Source organism: Leopardus geoffroyi, chromosome D1 (assembly GCF_018350155.1).
Source record: "Leopardus geoffroyi isolate Oge1 chromosome D1, O.geoffroyi_Oge1_pat1.0, whole genome shotgun sequence".
In the NCBI taxonomy this organism is placed as follows: domain Eukaryota; kingdom Metazoa; phylum Chordata; class Mammalia; order Carnivora; family Felidae; genus Leopardus; species Leopardus geoffroyi.
The window spans coordinates 74,465,342-74,482,655 of record NC_059329.1 but is presented as its reverse complement, the minus strand read 5'-3'; the positions used below and the strand labels follow the sequence as shown (position 1 = coordinate 74,482,655).

At 38.2% G+C, this 17,314-nt stretch overlaps 1 protein-coding gene across 7 annotated transcripts in view; it reads left to right on the top strand.

The window, feature by feature from the left end:
- The window catches only part of HPS5 (HPS5 biogenesis of lysosomal organelles complex 2 subunit 2), a 40,441-nt gene that overhangs the window by 9,211 nt on the left and 13,916 nt on the right, over nucleotides 1-17,314 (top strand). For 4 of the 7 annotated variants that reach the window (XM_045484703.1, XM_045484702.1, XM_045484705.1 and 1 more), the window contains exons 3-12: nucleotides 2,438-2,548; nucleotides 2,721-2,785; nucleotides 3,242-3,434; nucleotides 4,790-4,923; nucleotides 8,627-8,839; nucleotides 9,129-9,200; nucleotides 12,874-12,962; nucleotides 15,155-15,333; nucleotides 15,775-15,933; nucleotides 16,526-16,721. In XM_045484703.1, the coding sequence (XP_045340659.1) occupies nucleotides 2,438-2,548; nucleotides 2,721-2,785; nucleotides 3,242-3,434; nucleotides 4,790-4,923; nucleotides 8,627-8,839; nucleotides 9,129-9,200; nucleotides 12,874-12,962; nucleotides 15,155-15,333; nucleotides 15,775-15,933; nucleotides 16,526-16,721 (1,411 nt within the window). Of the gene's footprint in view, nucleotides 1-2,437; nucleotides 2,549-2,720; nucleotides 2,786-2,906; nucleotides 3,037-3,241; nucleotides 3,435-4,789; nucleotides 4,924-8,626; nucleotides 8,840-9,128; nucleotides 9,201-12,873; nucleotides 12,963-15,154; nucleotides 15,334-15,774; nucleotides 15,934-16,525; nucleotides 16,722-17,314 lie in introns of those variants that run through there. The other 3 variants (XM_045484706.1, XM_045484707.1, XM_045484708.1) reach the window with 2 other exon arrangements.

Here is a 17,314-nt window from a genome sequence, read left to right as displayed (position 1 = left end):
TGTGATGTCACATTGTTTGTGAATATTGAACCATTCTTGTATCCTGGGACTAAGTCCCACTTGATAAAGATGTAATATTTTTTTGATGTGTTCTTGGATTCAGCTTGCTAATATTTTGTTGAGGATATTTGCATCGATATTCATGAGAGATATTGAACCGTAGGTTTTTGTTTTTGTTTTTGTTTTTTTGTGGTGTTTTTATCTGGTTTTGGTGTCAGGGTGATACTGGCTTCATAGAATGAATTTGGAAATTTTTCTTCCTCTTGTATTTTTTGGGACAATTTGAGAAGAATAGGTATTAACTCTTTTTTTTTAATGTTTGACAGAATTTGCCTGTGAAGCCATCTGGTCCTGGACTTTTTGTTTGTTGTGAGTTTCTTATTACTGATTTAATTATTTTGCTGGTAATTGGTCTCTTTAGATTTTCTATTTCCTCCTACTTTAATTTGGGGAGGTTATACATTTCTAAGAACTTATCCATTTCTTTCAAGTTGTCCAACTTGTTGACATACAGGTTTTTGTAATATTCTGATATAATTGCTTGTATTTCTATGGTGTTAGTTGTGATTTTTCCTCTTTCATTAGTGGCTTTGTTTATTTGGGTTCTCTCTCTTTTTTTTAATGAGTCTGGCTACAGGTTTGTCAATTTTGTTGATCTTTTCAAAGAACCAGCTCCTGAGAGCCCCTGGTTTGAGTGTCTGACTCTTGATTTTGGCTCAGGTCATGATCCCAGGGTTGTGGGATCAAGCCCTACCTTGGGCTCTGTGCCGAGCATGGAGCCTGCTTAAGATTCTCCTTCTCTCTCTCTCTGTCTCTCTCTCTCTCTCCCCCTTCTTCTCTCCCCCACTTGCATGTATGCACTCTCTCTCTCTTAAACACACACACACACACACACACACACACACACTCAAAGAACCAGCTCCTGGATTCATTGATCTGCTGTATTGTTTTTTTTAGTTTCTATGTCATTTATTTCTGCTCTGATCTTTATTATTTCCTTCCTTTTCCTGGGTTTGAATTTTATTCTTCTTTTTCTAGCTCTTTTAGGTATGAGGTTATTTTTCCTGCTTCTTGAGGTAGGCCTGTATTGCTATAAACTGCCTTCTTGGAACTTATTTTGCTGCATCCCAAAGATTTTGGACTGTTGTGTTTTCATTTTCATTTGTTTCCATGTAATTTTTAATTTCTTCTTTAATTTCTTGTTTGATCCATTCATTGTTTAATAGCATGTTATTTAACCTCCCTGTATTGTGCTCTTTCCAAATTTTTTCTTGTGATTGATTTCTAGTTTCATAGTATTGTGGTCAGAAAAGATGCATGGTATGACTTCAATTTTTTGAATTTGTTGAGACTTGTTTTGTGGCCTAATGTGTAATCTATTCTGGAGAATGTTCCGTGTGCACTTGAAAAGAATGTTGCATTCTGCTGTTTTAGGGTGGAATTTCCTGAAGATGTCTGTTAAATTCATCTATTCCAGTGTGTCAAAGCCCCTGTTTCCTTGTTGATTTTCTGTTTGGATGATATGTCCATTGATCTAAGTCAGGTGTTCCAGTCCCCTGCTATTATTATGTCACTGTATGTATATATAGTGTATATGTATTTGTATCCACACACACACACACACACACTATTAATATATATATTGATTGTTTCCCAAAGGCTTTCTTTTTTCTGACTCTTCCTTTTACCTGGTAAGGTAAACCTTTCTAAGAAACCCCAGCAGGCTTAGTTTTATTAGCTGGAGTTTAGTCAGATAGCTCTCACTAGCTTCAGGAAAAACTGAATAAATGAATATTTAGATTTTCCAGCTTCTGTGGTGGAAAGCAAGGTTGAAGAGAGTTGGGCGTGTCTGTTCATCAGCAAAGCAACAAATTTTGCCACAGGGTGTTGGGCACAGCATGGCCACTGTTTTCTGTGGTAGATAAGGAAAGGAATTAGCAGGCTGAGGGTCTAACAGCATAGTGACCTGCATCTGTGTCCTCTATAGTCTCACCCATTCTAAAAGCTGTGGGTGATTTGTGTGCTAATTATGTGGACTAGAAATGATTCAAGTGAGTAAATGGTTAAAGCAGTTGCTTTATCTCCTGGGGACTTACTTGGTCTTTCATCTTTGTGGTCAGCAGTGAAATGATTTAGCCAAATTACACAAAAGATGAATGATCTGATAACTGGATTTTGCCAAGGGAAAATTACTCATTTGTATAATTGAGCCTATTCAGTCATTTTGAGATTTAATTAAAAATTTAAAACCACAATGTACTGTCTGTGTCTTGTGCTCAAATGAGAAGCTGAGTGCCGTAACATGGTGTCCAGCTGGGCAGGAAGTGGGGTGGGGGAGGAACCTGCTACACAGATCTTAGTATTTATGTCTAGTAGTTTCTTTTATTTAGTTACGTGACTACGATCATCTCACCCTTGTCTGTTTACATGTTTTCAGTGCACGAGCATAGCTGTGTCTCGGAAATGGCTGGCTTTGGGCAGTTCGGGAGGAGGACTCAATCTCATTCAGAAGGAAGGCTGGAAGCACAGGCTTTTTCTTTCACACAGGGTAAGCTTAATTAATCATAGTTCTGTCATACCATTCAGAGTATCTTTCATAAATCCCAATTTCTCCATTATGAATAATCATTTGGAGTAAAAGAGGAATGTAAATCTTGAGATTTAAAAGTAAAAAAATTACCATTTTTGAGAAGCCTAATATTTTTCCTTTTGTGTTCTAGGAAGGTGCAATTTCTCAGGTTGCCTGTTGTTTACATGATGATGATTATGTTGCTGTAGCTACCAGGTAAGAAACTGCTTTAAAATTATCTGATCTTTTCTAAGTACATTTTAAATGGCAAGCCCTAGTTATGTGTTTTTTAGGGTGGCTAACCATCCTGGTTTATCTATGACTGTCCCAATTTTAGCACTGAAAGTCCTGAGTCCTAAGGAAATCTCTCAGTTCCCAGCAAACCAGGACAGACATTTGGTCACCCTATGGTTTATGGAAAATGTCAGTATGACACAACAACATTTCAGTGGCCTTAAAAGCGAAAGGTAACAGATAATTTAGAACATCTTAAGTTCTCTTGTACTGGATTTGTGGACTAAAGAAAGGAAATTAGTACCTTGACTTCCTACTTCCTTTTTTTGACAAACAGGAGTTTGCATATGTATTTAATATAACTGATATTGTGATACAAATATATTGTACCTTTTTGACCCTTGCCAAAAATTTGCTTCTGTGATTCAATTCTTACAGTCAAGGTCTCGTAGTTATTTGGGAATTAAATCAGGAGCGTCGTGGGAAACCAGAACGAATTTATGTGTCTTCAGAACACAAAGGCCGAAAAGTTACAGCTCTCTGTTGGGATACAGCTATTCTTAGAGTTTTTGTAGGTGATCATTTGGGGAAAGTTTCTGCCATCAAACTCAACACTTCTAAACAAGTAAAGGTGAGAGCCAGTCCAATTCTTTGTGTATGTGGTGAGATAGAAGATACTGTCTTAACAGAATTTCAGTTGAGGGACACAATTTTATCTACTCTTTCTTGGGGAACTGATCTAGAGCCCACACTATTAATTTTGTGGAGAACTGTTTATGTGTAGCCTGGTTTAGCTTAATACTGTTGCAGGATGGCTTCTGTGAGCTAACTTCAATAATTTGCACATTGTCTATTACAGTACTCTGTAATTTACCTATATGGCTCACTTAAATAAAGCATTACTACTAAACTGTTAATAAAGATAAGATGCTGCTTTATTAGTTGTGTGAATAAAATGACAAACATAGAAATGGTACTACTTGCCCAGGCTCCTATTCCTTTGGTCCCTGATTAAAAGAAACTCATGAGTCTAGGTATATTTTTTTTTTACAATGGATGTAACTTACTGTGAACTGAATCTTAAAGGCACCTCCTGGATTGTGCTCAGCTGCACGGGTCCCAGGCTTCCTGCCAAAGTTGTTGCAGTAGAAGGGTTGAGTATCAGGTTACCCTGACAGAATGCTCCAGTCTCTCATTAAGGCAGAGCAGACCAGGGGTGCCTAGGTGGCTCAGTCGGTTAAGTGTCCGACTTAATTTCAGCTCAGGTCTTGATCTCATGGTTCATAAGAGCTCCGCGTCAGGCCTTGTGCTGATAACACAGAGCCTGGTTGGATTTCTCTTTCTCCCTCTCTCTCTCTGCCCGTTCCTCGCTTGTGTTCTCTCTCTCTTTCTAACTTAAAAAAAAAAAAAGGCAGAGCAGACCAACTTCTTACAGTGCCTCTCCTCCAGGACTGTTAAAGTGGGGAACTTGGCTTATTTCCATGTAGGATCTTGGCAAAAAAGAAGAAATCTAACTACCATTGGCTAAATTATTTTATTTTAATTAACATATCAGAATATTCTTCTGGTTTGGTCATGGTGACCCTTCAAAGTTGCCACTTGATTCCTAACATATTTTTGATCCCAAATATAGTTGGAACGTTATAGGTAGTATAGTCCTAATTTGTCTTTTTTCCGAAGGAAGAAGTACTGTCTTCTGTGTGACAAAATTCTCTCACATGTTCCAAAACTTGTTTCACCTTGTTATTCCAATTTCTAAGATTAGATAACCAGAAACAGTCTTAAGAGTTGTCTTCCACAGTTACGTAACAAATTATTTCACAGAACCTTTAAATGAGTGAAGCTTTGATATCCTAACAGGCAAATTAAATTTTGACCCATTAAAAATTTTTCTTTTGCTGTCCAAAGTTATTTTCACTTAAAAGGTAAAGGAGATCACATGTATATGTAAAGATAAATCTTCTTTCCTTATCATGTCTTTTTTAGGCAGCTGCTGCTTTTGTGATGTTTCCTGTTCAGACAATAACAACAGTTGACTCCTGTGTTGTCCAGTTAGATTATTTGGATGGAAGACTACTTATATCCTCACTTACTCGATCCTTCTTGTGTGACACTGAGAGGTATATTGACCAACTGTGGGTCATAGGTTATGCAGAATTCTAGAACTTTCGGAGACTTAGAAGTCATTTAGTCCAAACCCCTCAGTTCAGTAATACAGATGTTAATGAGGAACAAGCTGTGTGCAAGCTGATGTTAGGGAGTAGGAAAGACATAGAGGAGACTGAGCCAGTGGGCGACGAAGACAGATGTTCACTTAACTCTCCATGAAGTGTGGTCAAAGAGTCATGAGGGAAGGCCAAACAAAGGCCTGTTTTGATATGGGGAATCAGGAAGTCTTCCTTGATTAAATTTGTTGTTGTTTAGATTTGTTGTGTGTTTAGTAGAATGTTACTAATGGGTAAAACTGGGTGAAGAATAAGAACTTTGTGAATATCTATTTTATTGAAATCTCAAGGGTGGAGTTAAGGTTCAGTGAATGGCAAAGACGTGTATTGGAGGTAGCTGTGAAACACCAGAACAGAAACATCTTGAAATCAATATTATGTGTGACTGTGCTGAAGTTCCTCAGCCATTCTCACTGCAGGGAAATTTTCACTGGTGGTTCTTTTTTCCCCACTACCATATTCTTTAGGACCAGCCACTCTTTAAACTATTTATTAAGGAGAATTTTGAGCATACATAAAAGAATTGTATATTGAACCCCCATGAACCCACCAGCCAGCTTCAATAATTTTGATGATGATTTTGGTAGGCTAAATTTGGAGTAAAACAGGAAGGAAGGGACATTTTAGCAGGAAGGAACAGTCTCTTGTGGAAAAGTGAGAAAGAATTGGGCATATTTTAAAACCTTCCAGTCTGGCGTAAGTAGGGGAGTTGTGGAAGATCGAGTTGGTAAATTGGTTCCACAGTGAGAGTGACAGCCTTAAATGTCACATTAATTAGGTGGGGTTTTAGATCATTTTAAGAAGTGTGCTTAAAGAATATCAGGGTTTGAGGGGCGCCTGGGTGGCTCATTCGGTTGAGCGTCCGGCTTCGGCTCAGGTCACGATCTCGCGGTCCGTGAGTTCGAGCCCCGCGTCGGGCTCTGGGCTGATGGCTCGGAGCCTGGAGCCTGCTTCTGATTCTGTGTCTCCCTCTCTCTCTGCCCCTCCCCCATTCGTGCTCTGTCTCTCTCTGTCTCAAAAATAAATGAATGTAAAAAAAAAAAAAGAATATCAGGGTTTGAAAATTGATTTCATTAGAACTATCCAGGCTTGGAAAGTCTTTATGTAGTTCCAGGACTTCATGTATCTGTTAGAAGGCTGCTATTTTAGAAAGCAGGAGTTGTTTATTACAAAAGGTTTGAAGGAGTGTTTGCTGACTGTCAGGGATGGTAGAGGGAAGGTTGGGAAGAAGGTGTACTTTGTATTTTTTTGGATGGGGAAAGGCAAGTGGGAAGGAGGCCAGTTATAGCAGGTGGTAGGTGTGTGATATCAGAGAACCTAGCTGGATAGCAGAGAGGCAATGGTCAGTTTACATGAAATTCATGGGAAGGAGGATGTATCTGGTTCTGACTTATTTCAGACTATATACATCAGTGATGAAGTTAGATTTGGAGAACTGGAGATCACCTAGTGCCACCCTTTCATTCTTGGAGCTTGTCTGATATCACACAGCTGAGAAGAGACAGGCGAGACTACAACGTTTCTGTCTTGATTCAGTGCCCTTGCTCTTAACCTCACAGTTACCTCATACATCCTTTGAACATTGGACCTTTGGTCATTAACTCCACGCTTGAGATTTTGGGGAAGTATTTGTTAGTTTCACCAAATTGGTAACTATTCTTCATCTGTAGGTTTCCAAGTTTACAAAGTGGCCCTGTGTAGAAAGCTATATGATAGACTTTATAAAAAAAGACCTAAGTAAGTAGAGGTTTATTTTTCCTTCTGTGCAGTGGAATTGCTGATCTTCATTTTCCCATTTCACAGGGATGTAGCTAGAGTTGGTTATGAGAATAACATAGATTCTGCTGCTAAAATAACACATTCTAGAAATGCCCACTTCCTGTTAGCTAGAATTCAGTTTGGGGGGACATGAATAGTACAATAATTTTAAAAATTCATTTATGTTTAATTTTTTTTTTGTTTGTTTCAACTTATATTCCCTCCCAACAAATAGCATTAAAAAAAAACAACAAAAACCAATGGGGGCTCCTAGTAACTAACGGAAGTGATAGATAAGAATTTGCTTCTCTTGCCAGCCACTGGCTACTTTGTCAATATCATTGATGAGCAAGGTGGATCCTGGGAAGAAATAGAAGAAATAGAAACAAAGAACTATGGTATAGTGGAGAGAACACTGACTAATGGAAACGGGCAATATGGTTTCAAATTCTGGTTCTGCCACTTTTTAAACCTTGCTAAATGTTGGTTTCCCCATCCCCCATCCAGAATAGTAGAAGTAGTATTAACTAAGATAACATATATGACATACTTCATCTTGTGCCTGTTACACATTGTTTGAAAATGTAGAAAGCAAGGTTAATGAGTATACAAATAAGAACGAATTGCCTGTATTTGTTCACTCAACAAACATTTACTGCACTCTTCTGGATCCTTAGTATTGTATTAAGCACCATAGAAGATATAAAGTAAGCAAGGAATATATTTTATTTCCCAAATAAGGAATATAAGTAATAAATCCATAACTTCTTAGATTGCTCTGTATACATTTCAAAGCACTTTCATATCCATGTTCTCGTGGTACACATAGTTGTCACAGTTTTTCATAGTACTAAAGCTGTGTTACTTTTTACCCATGAAAACAGATAAGTACAAGGATATTGAATTATCTAAGGTCACCTAGTAAATTCACACTAGAGGGCATATTAGGTCATTCTCTAATAGAAGAGTTTGAGAGCATGGAGCACTATAATGTAGTTAATGCTCTCTGTGGGTCAGACACTGTGCTATATATTGGGAATTTAACTAAAGAAGAGAAGCAAATGGCCTTTGTCTTAAGGAAAGTCATAATCTATTGTTCAAAGAGACACAGTTGCCATATATAAGGTAGTAAGTGCCATGGGAAGCGTGTAATTCAGCTTACGGGCATCAAGGAAGTGTCTTGTGGAAGAATGGTGAAGTCATGAAGAATACTTAAGTAAAGCAGGTTTTAGGAAGAGATTATCACCTTCCATTGTTCCCAGGCAGTGTACTAAGCACTTTTGTGTATTTAGTTCATGTAATCATAAGGAAACAGAATGTTCAAAGTTAGAGTTTCAGAAGGACTTGGCATTTTGAGGAAAGAGCAAAGAGTTTACTGGGTGTTTGTGGCAGGAGAATGGCTGGAAGACAGGGTTGCAGAGGTAGCTTAGTAACTTCCACGGAGTGTCCAAAGAACCTTTTGCAAGGTGATTTGGGATAGATTTTAAACCACTTCATAATAGGATTTAAGGATGTATGAAATGGTTTGCTAGCACTCATTTTGTAGATTTGAAAGGGGCCTTCACATGAATTCTGAGCCCCTCATTCTGTGGATAATACACTGAGCACTAACGTGAAGTGGTTTGCTTCCTGTTACAGAAATCGTTAATGGCAAATCAGAACCAAAACCCTATTTTGACCTTTCCATGCTGCTGTTCTTTCCAATATATTGCTGATATGAATACAGAGAGGATATTGTGGGTGTGGTTATTATGGCCATAGGGTTATTATGTCCATTAGTAGTGCCATTTGTTTTTGATTTTTTTATAAGTAAACGTGCTTTTTCTTTTGGGGGGACTAGAGAAAAATTTTGGAAAATCGGAAGCAAGGAAAGAGATGGAGAATATGGAGCTTGTTTCTTCCCTGGAAGATGTTCTGCAGGCCAGCAACCCCTAATATATTGTGCTCGCCCTGGCTCTAGGATGTGGGAAGTGAACTTTGATGGGGAAGTTATAAGCACACATCAGTTTAAGAAACTCCTCTCGTCACCACCTCTCCCTGTGATTACTCTAAGGTAATGATTTGTATTGCTGATAGGGACTATCTGAGGAATTTACATGCAGGAGTTCGGTTGAAATCTCTGATATTCTAGACGCATTAAAGATTATGCTTTCTAAAAGTGAAGTCGAATTTTTACTCAAGATTTAGAGAAACCAAAAAAAGCCTTTAACCAGCTATCTTTGATACGATTAAAGTAGATTGAATAAAGGCAGATGAGTTAGATGCTGCAAAACTTTTCCTACGTAGGGAACAGCATACTTTTTTGTTGTGGTTAATTCATTAACAGACTGTTTACTTCCTAGATCTGAACCTCAGTATGATCATACAGTTGGATCTTCCCAGTCTTTGTCTTTCCCCAAACTCTTGCACCTTAGGTAAGTTCTCCTTTTGATCGTTCAAAAAAAAAAACACGAGCACTTAACTTTGTCTCTTTGTTTCTTGTTCACGGGTGGGTTTTTAAACGTTGTTTTTGTACTAAGATATTTTTGGAAAATCAGGAAATGACTATGTTACATGACGTGTTCTAAGAGGAATAAAAAGATCATAGAAGTATGCTTCTTTTTTTGTTGTTTCAAATTGACCTAAACCAATTGGACAGTCTATAATTGTCAGGGAACTTCTGACAATTAGAGCTAAGAACTGTCAGTACTCTTTTCTTTTCATAACCTCCCCTGCCTGGTGGGAGGTTAAAATGAAAGCAAGTCTCAGACTGAAGTCAGCCACACAGATGTATGCTTCTAGCAAGTAGGCACAAAAATAATTGTAGAACTTGTTCTTGTAAGCTTGGTGAACTTTCAGCTTCTGTCCTTTAGGTGCTCCGACAAGTACCTTGCATGAAAGATCTGCACATTCAGCTGTATTCTAACATCAGGGTTTAGCTAGCCTTCCAGTTGGATTAGGTGCTAAAGTCCTCTATTAAGGGGCAGCACACAGTGTCACTAAAGGCTGGGTTTGCCAATTCTTACACCTTGTTCTTCAAGCATGGGGGTGCCAGTGTATGATTTCTAGCCAGTCTGTATATCTTGAGCTCATTTCATCAATGGATATTATTTCCAGTATCCCTTAAGCTAACATGTTAAGATCTCTAATGCAGATTCAGAGAATGTTATTTAGAGATTGTTTTACGGTGGTCTGTTATAGGGACTGCTGATTGGGTTCTTTCAAAGGCTAACTAACCGCTCTTAGAATGTGATTTTTTTTAAAAAACTTTTGAAACGCGAACTAATTGCCCCTAACTAATGTAGGTATATGTCACACTGCCTACACTGACGTATTTCACATTAAATTATAAATTCATAAATCACGTTAGTAAATTCATGATTCTCCCTGAAAATTAGGTAAAGCATATTAAAAACTCTTCCTTTATGGTACTTTTTACTATTTCTAATTACATATTCATACAGCATTTACGTTTGTCTTACTCTTAGAGGGTAAGTTCTATAAGGGCTTTGTTTCTGTTTGGTTCATTATATTATTCTTAGTGCTTGGCATAGCATCTGGCACATAGACACTTCTGACTGTGATGTGATATGTGAGGAAGTCCTTTACTCAAGGGTGTGTTTTCTAATGGCAAGACCATGGTCTGCTTGGCTCTTCTGGTAGAGTTACTCTTTTGAGTTAAGCTATTTAAAGCTCCTGTTACAGTTTCTGCCATAGCAAACAAAGCCCTTGATGATCTGGCTGTGCCTACTCTTCAGCTTAAGCAATAATTAATGCCAGTTTGAAGCCTTTGCAGACTCTTCCAGCAGGCTTAGATTAGACACTTACTCCTGGGCACTATTGTCACCCTTTTTCATTACTCTGTCACCACCCCTATTTCACTGTACTTTGAATATCCATCCCAGCACCAGATTGTCAACTCCTTTGCTGTGGGCACAGTGTTACTCACATAGTAAGCTCTCAAGTAATAGCTCAGTTAAAGAATTCAATGAAGATTTTTTTTTTTTAAATCATGAGTAGGAGGGCTTTTTGTTGCTGTTTGTTTCCTTTTCCCCCCTCACCTATACACTTGTGTCCTATGGTAACCTTTACTGTTACACCCGCAAATCCCACAGGGAGGCAAATTTATATGCTTAGTTTTATTTTGGGTAAATAGTATCCCTTTTCCCTCCTTGAGTTTTTAACCAATGCTCTTAGGCTACCTTCTAGTCCCTTTATTATCAAAGAAAGGACAAGGGGATGAGGGATGTATAAATTACAAAGTATCAGCTTTTACCTGAACCTCTCTCCTAAGATTTCCTAAGGAATCTTTTCAAGCTGAGTATCACTTTCAGTGTCAAAATCATGATCTTATAACTCTACTCAGGGGTCCTCTGGCCTCTTGCTTTTTTCTCCTCTGGCTCCTGAAGGTAGCCTTCCAATTTTTCTTCCTTTGGATTAGCATTCTGACCATTTCTTCCATCTTTGTGTCAAAGATTATTTTCCCATAGGGACAGTGATCTGGTCTTATATTGGCAAGATGTTTAATATTTGTGTGAGGATCCAGTTCCTGTTAAATACCACTCCTAGTTTCATAGCCACATAGTACCATGTTTAGTACTCTTGGGGGTATAAAGAAAAAAAAGGTTCCTGTTTTTAAGATTATAATTTGTTGGAGAGATGTGGTATTTCTACAAAAATCTGAACAATAATAAAAAGGGTTCCAACAGTACAGTTCATGACTAAGTGCCATATGAACAGGGTTGAGAAGAAGTAGGATGAGTGCAGGAGGAAGAGTAGTTGCCCTTGGCTCTCGGAGGATTCCAGAGGGGCGTGGCACTTCTGTGATCCTTGGGAAATGGCTAGAGTGAGAGTATTACAAGCTCGGCTGCCCTGACCAAGGGGAAGAAACAGAGTTTACCAGTGGTATATGAGAAATAGTAGCAGCCTTGAGAGGGTAAATGAGATACATAAGCAAAGGAGTATGAAAGAAATGAGAGACGTGGAGAGGAGCAGAGGACTGGGGAAGGAGGTGGACCAACAAAGTGCAGTGTCCCGGAGTCCAGGGAGGTGAGATTCAGGAAGGAACAGTCCGTGGGGTTTGGCCCCTGCATGAGGATCAAGAAGAAAGGATAAGGAAGAGTTATTTCATTTGGCATTTAGGAAATCTATGACTTTTTGAAAATGCAGTTTCGTGGAATAATCAGGATTCTAGATAATAATAATTGGTAGATGGGTCAGTGAGGATAAATGAGAGAAAAAGTACATCCTGTGAGGTAGAGAGAGAAAGGTCCAGGTTTTGGAGACAGACTGTCCTTGGGCATATTATTTAAGTTTTAAGTGTTTATTTTTATTTTTATTTTTTTTTTTCAACGTTTATTTATTTTTGGGACAGAGAGAGACAGAGCATGAACGGGGGAGGGGCAGAGAGAGAGGGAGACACAGAATCAGAAACAGGCTCCAGGCTCTGAGCCATCAGCCCAGAGCCTGACGCGGGGCTCGAACTCACGGACCGCGAGATCGTGACCTGGCTGAAGTCGGACGCTTAACCGACTGCGCCACCCAGGCGCCCCTTAAGTGTTTATTTTTAAGAAAAAAAGAAAAAACACTTCTATCTTGATGGGCTGCCACAAGGTTAGATAATAGGTAGGGACTTTGATAAAGCTCCTGGCAGATAGTGGACCAGGAGTTTTCAACCTTTTATTGCCTGCTCACTACTACGGACATCAAAATATTACCATCCCTAAAAGTGTTTCACTAGAGCAGTGATTTGTGGTGAGGTATGTCATCTGTTTTAAATGTGCCCATTTCATACTAGTTATGGGGAATTCGGCTGCTTTAACAAACATTAGTAAGATAACAGCCTTTTCTTTTTCTAGAAGATTTTTAGTGTATGTATCTAAATTTTTCCCAGTTTGGCATCATATTTTTTAGGGGGCCTTTGCTACAGACATAAAAGGGGTGTCAGGACTTGATTAACTGGATCACTGTTGTGATTTTTTTTTTTTTTTTTGTACAGTCTCAATTTACTTTTATAGCTGATGTGAGGGTCTGAGTTCAGGGAATTGTATCACAAACTTCTGTATCCAAGCAAACTAGAATTCTCTTAACTTCTCTTTTCTTTTGCAGTGAGCACTGTGTGGTGACGTGGACAGAAAGAGGAATTTATATTTTCATTCCTCAGAATGTTCAAGTTCTTCTTTGGAGTGAAATCAAAGGTAATTGTATTTTTCTTCCTTATGTAATTTTTAATCTCATGCTTGTGAAGGATTCAGTTATTGTAGGAGAATTCATTTGCAGTGTGAAAAGTAGAGAAATAGAATGAGGTGACACATCTTATAAAGGTTAACATCATAGACATTTCCCACCACAAGGTATAATGCAAGCATCCACTTGTGAATTTGTGGTCAGTTATTTAGTTTTTCATGGGTAGTTTTAAATACAGTTTCCATTTATTCTTTAATATTAGTAACCACTGCTAAGGATTGAATGAGTTAATCTTTTCCTTCTGTTTACCCTGAATTTTGATGCCTGTTGGAAGTCTTGCTTGAACTTCCATTTTGTGTCTTAATAGTTTGAGGTTCAAGAAGTCCTTGTGAGAGCAACAGCATTTTATGTGGCTGAGGCAGAGAAAGTCAATCTCTCTGTTTTTTTAGTTTAAACCAGAAATAGAAGACATCTAGCCGTGTTAGCATTGCTACTCAGAGAGTGTATCTTATCTTTTTGGGTCATTTTTTACCTTGTAGAAATATAAAAAAGAGGAACCATTATTTACCAATCTGATCAATATTGATTTCTTGTGGATTAAGTTCACTAAGCTTGTCCCTTTAAAACGAGTTTGTTTTTTCAAAAATTGACATATACACTGTATAAGTTTAAGGCATACAAAGTATTGACTTGATACAGTTACACAGTTAACCCCTGGACAACGTGGGAGTGAGGGGCACAGACAAGTCGAAAATCTGCATGTAGCTTTTGACTCCCCACAAACTTAACTACTAATAGCCTACTGTTCATCTGAAGCCTTACTAATAACATAGTTTACATACTTTGTATGTTACATGTATTATTTGCTGTATTCTTACAATAAAGCTAGAGAAGAAAAAATGTTAAGAAAATCATAAGAAAGAAAATAGATTTACTGTAGTATATTTTTTGAAAAAAATTCACATATCATTGGACCTGTGCAGTTCAAACTCATGTTGTTAAAGGGTCAACTATATATTGTGATGATTACTATCTTTTATGATGAGAACATTTAATATCTAGTCTCTTAGCAGCTTTGCAGTATGTGATACGTTATTGTTAACTATAATCACAATGCTGTGTGTGCGTTAGATCTCTAGAACTTATTTGTCTTCTAACTTTGTACCCCTTGACCAACATCCACTACCCCTCCAGCCCCTCCAGTTACCACCATTCTACTCTGCTTCTACTTGTTTGGCTTTTTTTAGATTCTACCTATAAGTGATATCAAAAACTAGTTTTTTAAGTCCTTTTGTGATGTTCTGCCAAGACAGGTATTTTTCTCATGAATTGTTTGTCAATTTACATGCTGTGTTAAAAATCCATTCATTGGGGCGCCTGGGTGGCTCAGTCGGTTAAGCGTCCGACTTCGGCTCAGGTCATGATCTCACGGTTCGTGAGTTCAAGCCCCGCGTCGGGCTCTGTGCTGGTGGCTCAGAGCCTGGAGCCTGTTTCAGATTCTGTGTCTCCCTCTCTCTCTGACCCTCCCCTGTTCATGCTCTGTCTCTCTCTGTCTCAAAAATAAATAAAGGTTAAAAAAAAATTAAAAAAAAAATCTATTCATTGACACTAGATTGTAACTCTCAGAACTGTTGTAGTCTGGCCTCTAATGTAGAGTGCTCTTTTAAAGTCCCAATTCCTTTTCATAGAAAGTAGCTTTTTATTTTTTTATTTATTTTATTATTACTTTTCAAAATTCCAGTGTAGTTAACATACAGTTTAATATTAGTTTCAGGTGTACAGTATAGTGATTCAGCAATTCCATACATTACCCAGTGCTCATCAGGACAAGTACACTCTTTAATCCCCATCACCTATTTCACCCATCCCCCACCCGCTTCCCCTCTGGTACCCATCAGTGTGTTCTCTATAGTTGAGAGTCTGTTTCTTTGTCTTTCTCTCTTTCCTTTGCTCATTTGTTTTGTTTAGAACAGTAGATTTTAAACATAGAATTTTAGATTAAACAGATGCGTTTGTCTCTTATTTTTTTAGAAGTGTCTAAAATATGATTTCTTCATTGAAATGCAAGTATAAGTGAGACGAAATTCAGTCAGGTCAAACTCATTGTAAAAAATGAATTTCTTAGAATAATTGCAGCCCTTGCCAAAATGGAAAAGGAATATTTGCTTAAACTTCTGTGTGTTCACCCCTGTGGTTTTTGTAGATATTCAGGATGTGGCCGTCTACAAGAATGAGCTGTTCTGTTTGCACCTGAATGGGAAAGTCTCACATCTTTCTCTGTTATCTGTGGAACGCTGTGTGGAGCGCCTGCTGAGGAGAGGCCTGTGGAACCTGGCGGCTTGCACCTGCTGTCTTTTCCAAAACTCTATCATTGCCAGCAGAGTGAGTCAGAGAGCTTACATACTCATATCAGTTGTTAAAACCACCCTAGCCTGCAGGATTGTGTTACAAAGTTGCTTGTCTTTATTAGCAAATGAAGCCCCCATAAATCCCTACAGGAGGCATGGCATATAAATCTAGGGGTGGGTGGAGGGTAAGAAAAAGGGAATACTTCCCACGTAAAAGAAAATTAAATTTTCTCATAAACTTACTTGAATTTCAGACCTTGTTTTAAGGGGGAATGATTGTGTGTACAATAGCATTTAATTCTTAATTTCTAAGATAATTCTCATTAACTCTTTTACTACCTTGTTAAACCTTTTTAAAGCAACTTTGAGGTTTTATGGTCTCTGTTAGATCTCTTTCAGTATATTGGCCACTGAATTTAGATTTCATTATAAATAGTAAGCTATTCTACTTGGTTTCTACTTACCCTTTCATTAGGGAAGAAAATCTTTGACTGTGGATAAGTTGGAGCATTTGAAATCTCAGCTGGACCTCACAACCTATAGTGATCTGATTTCTCAACTGGAAGAATTGATCTTAAAATTCGAACCTTTGGATTCAGCTTGCAGCAGTAGAAGAAGTTCCATTTCATCACATGTAGGTGTTTTTACTTTTCAAAGGGTTTATCTGTACAGTAAGGCTTTTCTTCCTCAGGTTGTACTCCTATATCTCCTGAGATCCCAAAGCTTATCTTCTTTCCATGTGATAGATTTAGAGAGAGGGGAGAGTTGTCAAGAGGGCTTTCTTTCAGCTGTTGGGCAGCCCTATGAAGCCTCCACTTAGGTATGTCTTGGAGCCATATTTTGTTTCGTCATTGTTTATTATATTCTGTTTTAGTACCTCATATAGCTTCCAGCACAAGTTAAGTTGCTCCTAATCTTTGATTTCAGATGCTTCGTGCTAATGTGAGTCATAGTGCAGCTCAGGGTTGTCTTCGTGACTCCCCGTTCTCACAGCCAGGATTCATGGAGGCAAGCTAGAGAAAGATATGTTAGTGTGACGTCATCAGCATGTGAGGGTGGTCCAGCTGCCAGAAGCCTAAACCTTGCTCACCAGTCTGTTCTATTAAGCCATAATTGTTGTTATTGACTTGCTACTTACTCGTGTTGGTTTTTCTCTTTAAAAACCATTTTTTGTGTTATGAAGGAAAGTTTTATTTTGATTTTTTTGGGATTCTTTTTATTTTTAGGAAAGTTTCAGCATCTTGGACTCCGGTATTTATCGTATCATTAGTAGTAGAAGAAGCAGTCAGTCAGATGAAGACTCTTGTTCTCTTCACAGCCAAACTCTCTCAGAAGATGAGAGACTCAAAGAATTCACCTCACATCAAGAAGAGGACCAACCGGATCAGAGTTGGAGCTCACACGGGAATGAAGGTGATAACGGTGCATTTTGTTGGTTGCTGACATGAAGCAGTTATATTCTGTGACTTCTCTTTGCCAGGATTAACTTGTGCATTGAGTTTTCTCCATGGTGTTAATAATTTTAATTATGTTGACAGACTTTCCACTCAAACATGTCGATCTGTTTGTCATAGAAGAATGAGTTTAGGTTTAGTTGTGTTCCCCCTCCTGTTTAGGTGAATATTGATACAGTCTGTAATTTTAATCACACGTCAAAATGCTCCAAGAGTTAAGAAAGGAAGTCATTAATCAAAGGAGCAGAACAATTTTATCTTGACTAACCAAATTATTTTCCATCAGGAATGAAAAATTACTACAGTTTTGGAGGCCATTGCCTTCACTTTTCGATGTTCGAGTATTCCTGTGACTCAACTGTTGAGAAGAGCTTAATAAAGACTCTAAACTTCCTTTTTGACTTATGGGGATTCAGGGTTAGTAGGCAAATGAAGGTACCTGCCTCAGTGTTTTATATGTGGACCATCCCGTGCATCTTGTAAACCTGTGTTCTGCTCATTTGTATCTGGCTCAGTTGTGATTTCAGTATTGAATCCTTCATTTCCTTTGGTTTATTCATT